Source organism: Mya arenaria, chromosome 6 (genome assembly GCF_026914265.1).
Source record: "Mya arenaria isolate MELC-2E11 chromosome 6, ASM2691426v1".
NCBI classification, from domain to species: Eukaryota; Metazoa; Mollusca; class Bivalvia; order Myida; family Myidae; genus Mya; species Mya arenaria.
Genome location: NC_069127.1, coordinates 48,444,349 through 48,459,841, shown reverse-complemented (window position 1 = coordinate 48,459,841; position 15,493 = coordinate 48,444,349). Strand labels below are relative to the sequence as shown.

General features: G+C 35.6%; 1 protein-coding gene across 1 annotated transcript; it reads right to left on the bottom strand.

Moving 5' to 3' along the window:
• Positions 1 to 5,879: 5,879 nt before the first annotated feature.
• LOC128236753 (E3 ubiquitin-protein ligase XIAP-like) lies at positions 5,880 to 13,067 on the bottom strand. Its single transcript, XM_052951850.1, has 6 exons — positions 12,996 to 13,067; positions 10,950 to 11,378; positions 9,290 to 9,480; positions 8,845 to 8,971; positions 8,306 to 8,443; positions 5,880 to 8,087 (listed from the first exon to the last, which is right to left on the bottom strand). Exons 2-6 carry the CDS (start codon positions 11,170 to 11,172, stop codon positions 7,843 to 7,845), a joined length of 924 nt encoding a protein of 307 aa, XP_052807810.1. The 5' UTR covers positions 11,173 to 11,378; positions 12,996 to 13,067; the 3' UTR covers positions 5,880 to 7,842.
• Between the last annotated feature and the right edge of the window lie 2,426 nt (positions 13,068 to 15,493).

Below are 15,493 nucleotides of genomic sequence, written 5' to 3'. Positions count from 1 at the left end.
ATTTCTTTTTTATTTTACTAACAACTTTCACGTTTTATGGATAATAGTAAAGATTATTTTACAGGTGCCCATCATAGAGTGTTTCTCTTTGCCTGCAATCAGGATACATCAACTGACCTTTGAACTGTGTTTTCAAACTTGGGATTCAAACACATGCCCTCTTGGGTAGGAGAAAGTCAGACAAACACCTGTGGCTATATCACTATACTTCTTCAAGTCTTGCTCTATGAGTGATCATGATGTGAAATAAAACAAAATGCAGTCATCTTTTTGTTATATTTAATAAGTTATGAACATATAAAATATTTCAAACATTTTATTAATTCGTTATTTTGAAAAGCAGTATGAATAAACACACATGCATACCAATAGACAAACAAATAATTGGCAAAGACTGGGCACAAAAATATGAGAATATTAAAGTTGGAGATTAATTGTTAATATTGATTTTAATGTGACAGAAAATGCCTCAATTTGCCAAAAAGCATTGAATATCAAATGACAATGCTTGGATTTACAAAATTCTGCCCAAATGAGTATAGATCTGTGAGTTGCTGTTTGGTATTTGTTCATAAAAGTCATGATATATAAATCAAAGTTTAAAAAAAATGTTGCAAACATAAAACAGTGGAGGATCTGATGTTATGTTGAAATGATATACATTTGTACTTGTATAAGCTAATTAAACTGTAAATGAGCAGATTCTTATGGAAATATGAGCTTTAAGTATTACTTTATTCCAAAATGGTGACCTAGAAGGTTTAGTTCCTTGTATTGGTCAATGTTATATTGAACAGCTTGTGGTAAATGCAAGATTAAATACAGTCAAGTTCAGAAACTGCTCAACAGTTATAATAATAAACCCTTCCTCTCAATATGGTGTACATTTGTGGGAAGTTATATCAAATCCTTCAAAAGGTTAAAGAGACATGGAGCAGACACAATTTGTTACAGACGGACAGACAGACAACTGGAGCTAAAAGAATTAGTCTATTTCAGGAGGAGACATACTTAGCCAAATGGTTCTTGAGAAAAAGTCATTAAAAATAATTTATAAAAAGTACAATAAACAGGCCGTCATAAAAGTTAACATGAACACTAACTTAGGTTTAGATGAGCTGGATGAAAAATGTCTTAAACAAAATAATTGAGAAGTTGCCCAAAATGTTACAGCTACATGTAAGAAATGAGCCAAGTATCAACAAGTTTGTCAAACATTATGCCCCCACCTGAACGCCATATTGTCAGGATTATATGAACAATTGAATGAAATAAGCATGGACCGAAATGACAGCTGATTAGTCACTGACATTGGATGCCGTTGAGGCAGTTTTAAGAGTATGACCATTCAAAGTGTGAGGATAGAGTGTGTTATGACCATGACCTTTGACTCTATGACCTCAAAATCCATATGAGTCATCAGCTGGTCTACAAAAATCTAAATTTTAAGTTTGTGGGTCATGGGTTCAGGCATTGACATGTTATCACTGGAAACATTTTCGCATTCAAGGTTACTGTGAATTTGACCTTTGACCCAATGACTCCTAAAATTAATAAACGTCATCACTTGTCAGGACCAACTTCCATGTCAAGTTTGATGATCATAGGTTCAGGCATTGTTGAGATATCCCTGCGAGAGGATTTGTTATCTTTTTTGCATTAAAGGTAATTGTGACCTTGACCTTGGATTGATGACCCTCAAAGTCAAGAGAGGTCATCTACTGGTCAGGCCGAACCTTTATGTCAAGTTTGATGACCATTCAGACTGAATGGCATGATTGGTCCAGGAATTGTCGAGTTTGCTTTCAAAATCACTTTGACCTTGACCTTTGACCCCTAAAATCAATAGGGGTCATCTACTGGTAAGGCCCAACCTCCGAGTCAAGTTTGAGGGCCATGGGGGCAGGCATTGTTGATTTATCACTTGGACAATCTTTTACCATTCAAGGTCACTGTGACCTTGATCTTTGGCTCGATGATTCCCAAAACCAATAGGGGTCATCTACTGGTGGGGCCCAACTTCCATATCAAGTTTGATGACAAAAGGTCTAGGCATTGTTGAGTTATCACTCGGACAAGCTTTAAAATTAATTTACCATTCAAGGACACTGTGACCTTGACCTTTGACCCAATGAGCCCTAAAATCATCTACTGGTCAGGCCCAAACTTCATGTCAAGTTTGATAACCATACGTCCAGGAATTGATGAGTTATCACTAGGACAAGCTTTGGTCTACAGACGGTAGATGGTACTGACCGACATGTGCAAAGCAATATACCCCTCAGGCTCTTCTTCGAAGGGGCGCATAATAAAAAAATGCCTTATTATGCACAGCAGTAATTACATTGACAGAGACATTTTTCCTTTGAAGTATTTATAAATTGAGTCAGTAGCTGAGTCCTTGGATGACATAACAGTGTAGTATGTTGGTTATAATATTTGTTTCCTTTTTAAAAGATATGCCAGCATGTATAAAGATGGTCTCTTCTTCCTGTATAGAGTCAACATCAAAGTCCACAGTAAATAGATTCATGTGAGTTGCATAATGACAGAATTTTCAAGTTTAAACAATTTACAATGTTGAACTGATGTAAATAGTTGCTCAGATCACAGCAAGGGTAAACTGAATCAGAATGAATCCATTGAAGGTGTTGAAACAGTTTCTGTTTGAAGGCTGTTCAACTCAAGCACAATCCTTTGATATGAGATGGTGGCATAAACTGTTTTGTGAATTCTGTCCTTGAAAAGCCTTTGGTAGTCTCAAGTATCACCTTGAAAAACAGTTAAGATGAATTTTGTAGAGATTGGAAAGTCTGTTGCTCTTCGGTAACTTTCATTTTAGGTTCTGAAGTATTTGTGACATGGCGCTGAGTCTCTGAAACGAAAAACAAAAAATATTTAAGAGCAAAAAAAAAACAATGATAAAAAAAAATTGAGTACATATACAAAATATTTTAAATTTACACCTTTTAAACAGTCACAGAATATTTCACAGAGCCACTTGTAAAATATGTATAATAAAACATCAGTTGTTTTCTCAGTTAGATAAAGGGCACAACTCAAAATCACTTAAAGCCGGATTTATAGACCTAATAATTAGGACCTATACATCATATACAAATATAATACAATAACATTAGTGTATTGTCTCTGACATGACAGATGGCTATAATGATACCTTGAATTTGGTTCTTTGACAACAGACTTATCTGCTAGAAATCATTAAAACCCTTTTTATTTCATTTGTTTTCTTTAAGGCTGCACTCTTACAGATTAACAGTTTTGATAATATTTTATCTTTTGTCCAGGAATGAGCAAATTTAGTGTAAACATCTGAAAACCAGCGATACAAGAATGCTGACAAAAGATTTTATCGCAGTTTTTCATATTTCTGTCGCAAATTAATGTTTTTGAAAAATGCATAAAACATCAATTTTTGAAAATAAATATGAGAACTTGCAATGTGATTTTTTCAGCAGTCTTATATCACTTGTTGCTATGCATTTTCACATGCAATGTTACAAATATACAGTATCCAGTGATGTGGATCATTCCATATATATATGCTGCACATCTTTAATATTATAATTATAGAATGTGCATCAAACTACACGCATGATAAGCTTAAAAGTTTGTATTAAATTGAGATTTGGTAAAAAAAATGCAACAAACTCACTGTAAATACATACATAATGCACGATTTCCACTTGATTCGCTCTTGCGGTGTATTTACTTTTATCTTGCTTATAAATAACACAAGTAAACCGGAAATATGGAAATTTAGTTACCCATCCAGAAACCTGCAGTTCTGTGTAACAATCCGTCCTGCCTAGTTACCAGCATCTTGGATCCATGTCAAGATCTGAAATAAAAAATAAATAATCTATTTATTTATAAACAGGCTGTTTTCTTTCTGAGGCTTAAAATATGGTTGACATTTTTCTTTAAATGCAAGGTGGTTTCTGTTTTAATAAAGCCATTGCTTGAGCTCAAGTAGTCATCAGTCGTGGGGTTCAAGATCTGAACTTGTCCCACTTTTGCACCCAGGTTTACCGTACTAATATTATACCGTTCATGAGTGTGTCCCAGTACTAACCCACAAAGGTCAGATTGTTTGCAAATTAAGATATCAGGAACAGTTTGTCGAGCTGGTTGAACAATTCAACTGCAAGCTTTAAGTTATTTTAAGTTCTAAGGGCCTGTGAGCCAAGTTGATAGAGCACAAACTTGCAAACAGGGAGTCCCCAGTCCAAGTCCCATTACTAGCTGCAATGTTTTCAGAACCGCAAGAAAATTTAAAAAAAAATGTAGTTTGGGACAAACAAGTCTCCCAACTGTGACCAATAGATCTTATGCTTACCTTCTGGCTGCTCGGGATATTTAAAAAAAAAAACTTTTTGAACCAAATAACTGTAGGTTCTGAGGACGGGGCGGAAGTCAAAAGCTTAAGCCCCCATAAGACCCCCTCTAACGTCAAACCCTGGAGCCGTCCCTGTCAATAATAATGTTTAAGCTTTTCGGACGTTTTAAAGTTTGACGTGAATAAAGGACCTGGATGTTTCTATTAACTGTTTTACTAGAATACTCGCTCTCACCCGATATGGTTTCCTTTGCCCCGTATATCCCATATCGGGTCACCTACTAACCCCTAACTTGTAATATATATATATAAACTGAAAATAAACGTACGTTACATGCAGCAAGATAAGTAAAAACTAAATACTTTATTGTCAAAAAATGTTATTTTCGCCAAAACCAACCCTATTTTCATATTTTTATCAAAATCTGATTTTCGCAAAAATAACTTGATTTGAGTAAAAACTAAATACATTATTGTCAAAAAAGGTTATTTTCGCCAAAACTAACCCTATTTTCATATTTATATCGGAATCTTATATCGCGAAAAGAACTTTATTTTAGTAAAAACTAAATACATTATTGTCAAAAAAGGTTATTTTCGCCAAAACTAACCCTATTTTCATATTTATATCAGAATCTTATTTTCGCGCAAATGACTTTATTTTTACCAAAAACTTACTATATTTTGGTCAAAAATGTTATTTTCGCCAAAACTAATTCTAATTTCATATTTCTTTCAAAATCTTATTTCCGCGAAAATTACTTTATTTTTGACCAAAACTTACTATATTTTTGTCAAAAATGTTATTTTCGCCAAAACTAACTCTATTTGCATATTTCTTTCAAAATCTTAATTTCGCGAAAATAACTTTATTTTTGCCAAAAACTTACTATATTTTGGTCAAAAATGTTATTTTCGCCTAAACTAACCCTAATTTCATATTTTTTTTAAAATCTTATTTTCGCGAAAATAAATTTATTTTCATCAAAAATAACCTTATTTTCGTATTTTAGTCAAAAAAGTTATTTTCGCGAAAATAGGTTATTTTCGTATTTTATTCATACCCTAATATAGCACCAGTGCTTGAAAACAAGAAATTTATGTTAATTTCGTACCTGTTTATTACTTGTGCTTGTCATATTGCCTTTTAGTTTTTAGAAAAAGATATTGTTTTGTTTCAGTGCCGTTAATGATGAGAAAAATTGTTTTTTTGTTTTGAAAGTAACCAAGCATATGTGACAATTAACATTCGGTTTGTATTCAAGTTTCAGGCGCGTAGGAGCTGGGGCAGCAGGGGCCGCGCCGCGGCCCCAATATTCTGGCTATTAACGGCAATGGGACCGCGAATATTTGATACTGATTTTCTTAATAATCGTATTTTAACGATTTTTCTAGAAAGCTCTTAAAAAAACCTACTGCATTAAAATATGGCAAAAAAGTATCTACTGTACAACATACACGTTCATTTTCTGAACTAAATTCGTAGTTATATGGAGGGTATAAACAACAAACGCTTCCATACAATGGCATATACATCATTTGAATTCAACAGAGGAATAGTGGTTTAGATATTTATAAAACATGCACACAACTTTTTTGGTAATTTCAAACAATTGAAAGACATTATTGACTAAATAAAATTCGTTTGATGTATAGTTGATAAACTGCTTCATATACAAGAATGTCATTATAAATAGCGATGGCATATTGAAGAATAACAGAAACGTTTACAACATAACAGAACATAACAGGACAGAACAGAACAGAACATGTGTTTGACCTAGGCATCACCAGCTCTTCGTCATTAAATCAATTATACATACTGACATGAAATGACAAGTGATATGTATAATGTATTATATTACCGTACCGAATAAATAACATTTCCGTAGACAAAAAATTATATCATTGTAACAAATACAAAACGCATTATTACATATACATATCAACAATCGAAAGACTAGTTTCACAACTGTTCCTAAGCATTCCATCAAACAATTGTTCAACATTTAGCATTAAAAAGCTTATAAAATACCCTTTACTAAATATCACAGTGATACAATGGCGTTAGACAGTTTCACGTAAAAGCATGGTATGTATGATATAGCTGTATGTATAATCACAATCTGCATGGTTACAAACTCCAGCTCGGGGCTAAGACAATAGGTTTATACTTTGGGGCATTCATAAAATATATTCATGAGTGTAAAGAAATTCAGTAGGTAAATAAACAAAAAAAGAACGCAAGGTAGGACACGTTTCCATCCATTTTACATTCGTTGTACAGTGAGTGTTGCTTTGATTATATACGTTACTTAAGTGTAACAATACCATATATGAAAAAGTACAAATTTAATATAAAATGTGTAAACAAAAATAACGATTCTAAACATAAATGCGCTACATTAATTACTACATGACACGGGTCTAGATCGTGCAGGAATATGTCCCCTTTACAAATACACCTGCTGTCTTGAGATATTTCTAGAATACTACAATGTTCTGAACACAAACTATGGGGGTTCCAAAACATGTCCATATAACAATGACTGTTCGACACAATTGTTACAGTTTATCACACGTAACGTAAATACAGTTCGCTAGTAAAATAACAAAGAAACTGTCCAGAAAACATGCTATTATACAATATTAATACTGAATTAATTTGTTTTAATCATAAAGACTAGCTTCGTAATTAACACAATTAACATACACTTGAATACAGTATTTCAAAAAAATGCCAATAAGCGCTCTATCTTAGCACCTTTGTAACGAAAGACTATTTAGGTAGATACTATTACATATTCTGAATACAAAGTCACTAATAGTCGAAATTGGTGTTTGATTTCATTTACTATACCTACATAATCGCTATGCTTGTTTTTCATCTACAAAACTAACATAATTCGAATAACGGTTAATGCTTAGTTTATTATTCCCCATCCCTTTTTAAAAACGTTCAGTTAAAATTTGGATTTATGTGTTAATCTCAACTGTCCAATACGCATGAGTGTCCTTGTCGAGTGCACACGTCATCCTTTTGTGATCTTGTTTAGTGTTTTGAACTGCTTAAAACAATGGGCGAACCACCTCTGTATAGCAAACAACACATACACTCCCTGTAAGAAACAGTGAGATTGATCTTGGTGTGAAACATGTTACAACATTGCTTAACGTACAGCCATATTCTAACAAGAATAAAGTAGCGGGTTATGAAACAATACTGTGATTGAACACGTAATGGATTAACGTAGGCATTTCTATGGCTTCGCAATCAAGTGTGAATAAATAGAGCAATGGAAATTGCAGTGAAAGCACTGAAGTCGAAACAATAACGCTTACTCGTTCAAAATAATTCAGTTTAAGCTAATAAAAAATATGATTCACTTGAAATGGGTACGCAAAACACCTCGCTGCTATTTTATTAATACAATCAGTCAATGTCATATTCCCACCAAGTATAACATATCGGACCACGTAAGCTACTCGTCATCCGACTCATCATCTGCACTGTCTTCGGTGAGGGCAAAGCGTGCCTTGACGAGGCCCATGATGGACTTGCGGCAGACTGGACAGAGGTCAAGGGCGGGGGAACACTGGGGACAGCTGACAATGTGACCACAGGGGAGGAAGATGACGTCCGCGCGACTGTCCAAACATATTTTACAGTTCCGGGAGTCTTTGAGTTTTTGATTTTCTTCTATTAGACTTTGAAGGTTGTCGTCGTCTAAAACATATGTTGTGTAGAGTAGCTATCTTAAATGTTCTATAATATTATTTTAAAAGAACTTGTCAGATGCACTTAGACGAACATTTATCACCGTTAACTAATGCCGATATATACTAGTAAAATAGTTCAAGCAAAGTTCAATAAATAAAAGATATCCAATACAACGATTCGCATTATTAACATTGACTATCTCAGTACTATTGTAGCTTTTATACCTTCATTTTCGAAATGTTCTTCTGGTTGATTTGATGAAGGTGAAGCAGAAACATTGGCATGCAAAACAAGGTCAGGGTCGTCTTCCATCTCCATCAAGATGGTCACCAAATCAGCTCCTTTAAACTGGAAGGAGGCTCCTGAAAAATGAAAACAATACTATAATTATAAATACTTGCTTGACCAACAGTGTTGGTTTGATTGAGACTGCCCATTGACAGCATTGGTTGATACACGACTGTTTATGTACCCTAGCGTTATCTTACCGTTTGTTGACATGTTTTGTAATATTGAGTCATTCTAAAACAGAGCTGATAATATGGCTTGAATATATAACTGAATCTGCTTCCTTCTTAATAGCAGTATTTTACCTACCTCTACACAGTGGCATTGTGAATGGTTAGCATCGATATCTATGAAGCCGACAAAAGAAGGCTTGGTAAACTTACACTGCTGGAAGAAATTAAGTGAAGTTGACTGTTACACTTCACAATACAAATTAGAGATAGTAAAATCAATGATAATTTTAAAGTGAAATTACCATGACGTTTTTGGAATATCCTGGCGGCAATGTTAATGTTCTCCTTGGAATATCCGAACTCGGCGGCAGCTTGCATAGCTTCTTGTTGTTGTTGAGAAGCAGAATCTTCGACCGGTGTTTGTTTAACCTGCATTTTTAAAAAAAATAATACATGAACATGTTTGGATTGTCTTGTCAGATTAAATACAATTATAAATTCAATGACCACTTTTGGAGAAACCTAGAAGCAGCAAAAATGTCTTTTAATGATACGATGTAGGAATGTTGCAGTGGTCTTATGCTCTCTAGTGGTCTAGATATCCGCCTCTTGGCAGCAGTTGTGCACATCTGTTTTTTAGAAAAAATGTCATCATCAAAACATATCCAACGAATATTATATAACATATTTTAGGAAACTCCACTGATAGTCACTTCACTGATAACGATCAATAGTGACAATACTGACCTTTGGTCTTCTCGCCATTTTGTCGGGATTTTCGCCCGCTTCAACACTGTGAATGTAATTTTTGCCCTTGGTAATGAGGACGTGTTGGCAGGTCGGGTACCACTTGGCGTGCTGCTCCATTGGGTCGTCCCCTGTCTCCCAGTTCCGGAGACCACCACCGCAGTGGTAGCAGCGAACACTGTCGCCAACACCTGACAATAAAACATTGACCTTTGACTGCAATAATGTTGTAAGAAATAACAAGTAAGCGTATTGAATTTCTTTAATATTTGATAATTTAAAAGAATTGGTTATATCATCCTTGAAAAATTGGCATGTGCATAGTAAGAACAGTTATTCTGAGGTATTGCTTAAGAAAGGTAATTGACAGTGATTGCGAAAAGAATGTTTGACAGTTTAATGCTATCAAGTTGGTTAAATGACATAAATATCAAACAATTTTTATTTTTTTTACAAAACATATTATTTCTACTCTTGTTTTGTAGAAAACCACTATCATTCTTGAAATAAAAGGCTTATAAAAATGTAGAACAAAACAAAATTTGATAACTCGTGTATTTGTTTTGAAAGAACCACATTTAAAATACAAGTATTACATGCATTTGTATTTTTGTAAAATATTTTAAATACAATGTATTGAATTAAAGGCCACATGCTTAAATATCAGTCAATTTGTTTAACATTTGCGAAAAAGAAGATGATCCAGTTTGCAATTGGCACTTGTATAATAGTTGGTTTGGTAATACATATAATTTAAAACACTATAGTTGTTAATCCCTCACATTTAAATGACGAAGTACATGTTTTGTACAAAATTAGATCTATGAAGAGTCGTCCAAAGATTTTCTCAAATCGAATGCCAAATAAATTAATTAAGCCTTACTGAATATGTTCTGACACAATTGTTATACACCTGTCATCACTATTAAATATTAACAATATAGTAAACCACTATTGCGTTACCGTTCTTTGAGTACGTTAAACCAAGAACAAATAAAAAGTGCAGTTGACGTTCAACAACGTAAACATTTCAACAAAGACATAACGAAGATGGTGTAAACACTCTGTCTAAACTAAAATGTCTTCCAGTCTCTGTTTTGAAAGCAAGACTACTAACTTTATCGAAAGTTTGCCAGCGCACGTTTACAATAATAAGATATATTCTTTCATTGAGATATCAGAAGCCTAAGTAAATTTATACATACTGAAGTAAAAGCTGCATGAAATGTCATTTCGGTCGTGTTAGATAGGTATATTGACATATGTTGTGTAGATTAGCTATGCTCTTGTTTGGCAATACTTTCACTTACATGTTAATCTATTCATAGTACCACGTAATCTTACTTTCCAAATAAGGCACAATTAATGTGTGGTTTGAGTAACATCTTGTCCAAAAACAGAGGGAAGGTAGGATTATTTTGGGATTTTTCGAATGATGCTTCACATTAGAGCATTATTGTCATCATTAGGAAATGGCGTTAAAGTAATACTCAATATAAAGCTTTTCAATCTACATATAACAGCAAACAACTAACCACGAAGCAGACGCATTTTTAGGCCTAAATTAAGTTGATGAGTAAAAAAAAGCTTATTAATAACAACAGCCGACACTGAAGGTCTTTCCCGGTCTTGTACTTTTATATGTATATTGTTCTCGTACCTGTATATACGAGTCCGGCAGCCACCAAATCCTCAACCTCGACCGGTGAGTGTTCCGGCCACGGCACTGACGCCTCCGTAAACGACTCATGTCTTTTGGACGGTAGAGCATACTGCTGAAACTTTGGCTTTAGTGTGCTGATTCCAAGTGAAGCTGGTGTCGGTTTGGTAGTATCTGCCTTCTGATGATGATGTTGTTTGTCGCCATTGTTTGCTGTAGCCATTCAACTTGTGTCCAATGTTGATTAACCGCACACGTCATACCGAAAAACCTAAAGTTGCCACATATTTGCTAATAATAGATTTACCAAGAGCTGTCTTTAAGTCCACACGTTGAACTATTTCCGTTGTTAATGGCGAATGTGTATTTATCGTTTGTGCTATATGTTTGTTCTAGCTATGTGGTATGGCGACGCCGAGATGAGAGCAACTGAAAAGCAAATTGTCAAATCATTATTGTGTAGGTTCAGCATCCCCAGATCCTGAACGCTGTTTGTTTTTGTCATCTACACTAACATCAACTATAAATCTACTGATTCACGTGCGTTAAAACATAATTTTTATTTAATACTCCCACTATTTCGAAACCTTGACATTAAGGGAGACAGAACTTTTTTAACATATCGAATAGCGATATGTGCTAAACTATTGTATATCCATGACTACATCTCGTTCGAACGTGAACAAACTAGAGCTGTCACAGGAGTGACGAATACCCCCAAATGCCGCCTGGACACAGGAATGGCAAACCATTCCTTTGAAAAGAGGCCATAACTCCAAGGTTACTGCACACTGCATCTTCTTTTATCATGCATGTATTGTTTGTCCGGAAACCGTTTTTCAATTTTCGTAACAGTGCACAAAACCTTTACTTCACTGGCCCCATTTTCAATCACAAGCATTGTCTTCACAGAGGCTGCCTATACAGCAAGTTTCATCACAATATCTCATGCCCAATTAAAGTTATGAAGCAGAAACCATTTTTCTTTTTTTTTAGTTACAGTGACCTTGACCTTGGCCCCACCAGCCCCAATATCGAACTTGACCTGTATCTTCTGATGTTACACCTGTGTACCAAAAAGTTTTCAAATCTGTCAAGCCTTTCATGAGTAATCGTCCGGAAACCGTTTTTTCAATTTTTAGTAACAGTGACCTTGACCTTGGCCCCACCAGCCCCAATATCGAACTTGACCTGTATCTTCTGATGTTACACCTGTGTACCAAAATATTTTCAAACCTGTCTTGCCTTTCATGAGTTATCGTCATGAAACCATGAAAACCGACAGACCGACCGACCGACCGACCGACCGACAGACAGACAGACCGACAGACTGACCGACAGACCGACAAGCTCACTCCTATATACCCCCTCAAACTTCGTTTGTGGGGGTATAAACATGATGTAGAATGATATACTAGTAGTATTAATCATGTTTATGGTAAGTTACATTTATCCACGTACAGGATATGTTCATTTGTATCTTTAAATACTACTTAAAAACAATCACGTTTTCTCGAATACGTTTTTCAGCATATGTACAACGGCAAGGTCATATAACAATGAACACTTTGTGTTCAACTGAGCTTTCAAACGTTTCAATCTCTAGATAAAGGGGAACAATAATAATGAAACACGCCTAAAATGCACCATATCGGACTAGAAATTGTTAAATTGTATCCCCCATACCCTCTGCCAACACTTTAAACCAAATAATTGTAGGTTCCGAGGACGGGACACAAGTCAAAAGCTTAAGCCCCATAAGGCCCCCTTTAACGTCAAACCGTGGAGCCGCCCCTGTCAATAATAATGTTAAAGCTTTTTTTAAAGTTTGACATGAATAAAAGATCCCGACGTCTCTATTAACTGTTTTACTAGCATACTCGCTCTCGTCCGATATGTTTTTCTTGGACCCGCATATCCCATTTCGGGTCACCTATTAACCCCTAACTTATATTATATATATATAAACTGAAAATAAATGTACGTTATATACAGCAAGATAAAGTTAAACATGACAATATACACGATAGAAATACATCATCATACCTTTCTCCCCTGTCTCTTGTGCCGTGAATGGAGATAAACTCGTACCACCTAATGTATTAACAATTATCATTCTTGGGAAACCCGTTGATTTCAAATATCACCGATATAACTTTAGTGGGATCCCAAAAATGATAAATACCGACTATGTCTGTTCCAACTTTTTTCGAAAAAACGTTTTTTAAGGAACCCAGTCATGGACGGTATAACAAGTTTCAATAAATGTCAGTTATAAACTTTTAGAAAACATCTGTTCTTACAGTTCCCAAAGACTGATTGAAAGAGATGGGGAATATAAGGTAAACAGACCTGTAAAATTATAATGTGTTACTCAATGAATTACATATACATGTACTTTCCTTATATTTTCGTCCGGTTAGGTTTATTCATTAACTACACTTGGGATTATCTGTGAGATATGAATATAAATATATATTGTACATTGACAGATCCTAGGGCCAATACAACAGTCTTCGGCAAAAGAACAAGGCCAATATGAAATGGGTGGTTTATTGGGCCATTAGGTAGTCTCTGCCAGAATAACCATGTATGGGTGGTTTATTGGGCCATTAGGTAGTCTCTGCCAGAAGAACCATGTATGGGTGGTTTATTGGGCCATTAGGTAGTCTCTGCCAGAAGAACCATGTATGGGTGGTTTATTGGGCCTTTAGGTAGCCTCTGCCAGAAGAACCATGTATGGGTGGTTTATTGGGCCATTAGGTAGTCTCTGCCAGAATAACCATGTATGGGTGGTTAATTTTGGCCATTAGGTAGTCTCTGCCAGAATAACCATGTATGGGTGGTTTATTGGGCCATTAGTTAGTCTCTGCCAGAATAACCATGTATGGGTGGTTTATTGGGCCATTAGGTAGTCTCTGCCAGAATAACCATGTTTGTGTGGTTTATTGGGCCATTAGGTAGTCTCTGCCAGAATAACCATGTTTGTGTGGTTTATTGGGCCATTAGGTAGTCTCTGCCAGAATAGCCATGTATGGGTGGTTTATTGGGCCATTAGGTAGTCTCTGCCAGAATAACCATGTATGTGTGGTTTATTGGGCCATTAGTTAGTCTCTGCCAGAATAACCATGTATGGGTGGTTTATTGGGCCATTAGGTAGTCTCTGCCAGAAGAACCATGTATGGGTGGTTTATTGGGCCATTGGGTAGTCTCTGCCAGAATAACCATGTATGGGTGGTTTATTGGGCCATTAGGTAGTCTCTGCCAGAAGAACCATGTATGGGTGGTTTATTGGGCCATTAGGTAGTCTCTGCCAGAATAACCATGTATGGGTGGTTTATTGGGGCATTGGAAATTAGGGAGTGCTTGAAAGGGTATTGCTTATTAATAACTAATTGTGTATTGAAAACATATCTGAGCTAGGGTTTGAAATAACCTTTTTTAACTTTTTTTTCTAGATCAAACAAATTTGTTTGCAATATTAATCCTAATTGGCAAAAATGACACACACCCAAATGAGTGAGTGTTATTGAGGCTCATTGTCCAGTATATTGCTAGCCAAGGGGAAAGGTAATATTAACAAACTGGGATCCCAGTTTGAGGGGAAGCGAAGGGAGAAGTTAGAGAGCAAGAAAGTAAGAAGGTATGGCGCATCAACGAAAGAAGTATTGAAATATACCATAGACTGAAATATATTGTAAAGTGTCAGCGGATGACCATTGTGAGAAAAGTGCTCTGTTCGACAACTCCTTCGTTTTCTGGACAACCAGTGGCAGTGTCATCGAACTTCATTATTTAATTATACAAGTGGTTTATGCTATAGTGTTATATCTAGTTGTCCTATAACTTGAGTTGAATTAGTTTGACAACCTGGTGGTTTTATGGCATTTCACAAAGCTGAAATAGGCTTCTGCTGCTTGGTCTGCCCATGTGGCTTCATTCGATTTAGATTATACAGACATCTAATGGCAGAAAACCGCTTACAATATTTGCTTACGGCGCTTTAATGGGTTTGAAGCACGTCCACTTGTTTTTTTCCAATTGAGAGTTAATAGCCGTAGCCGATGAGTTTTACGTGAAGTCGGGTAAATAGATTTTAACATTTACGTGGAGCGTACTCGTACCGAAAGTAGTACTGCACTGTTGAACACCGCTCCGAGGAGTTTACTCAGTACTGCACTGTTAAACACCGCTCCGAGCAGTGTAGTCGTACCGAAATTAGTACTGCAATGTCGACAATCGCTCCTGTGTTGACGAAAACCGTTCCCTCTTTTGGAACAAGCGTAAAATAACAAAGGGTGATACATTTTGGTCAAACGGAAATGTACACAACTTAAGTCAATAGTCAAAGATGAATGTCCCAATTGTCTCTATTGCATGTCACGTTGCACATCTTTCTCCTTTCTGTTGAATATCTCAACAACCATGACACTTTCTTGTGGGATTTATTCTGATGCCATACCTGAGAGTAATGTTGGAAGCCAAAGGTAAATCAATAGGATACTTCCATAGCGAAATAAGAGAAATTAGGAGACATTTTCCAA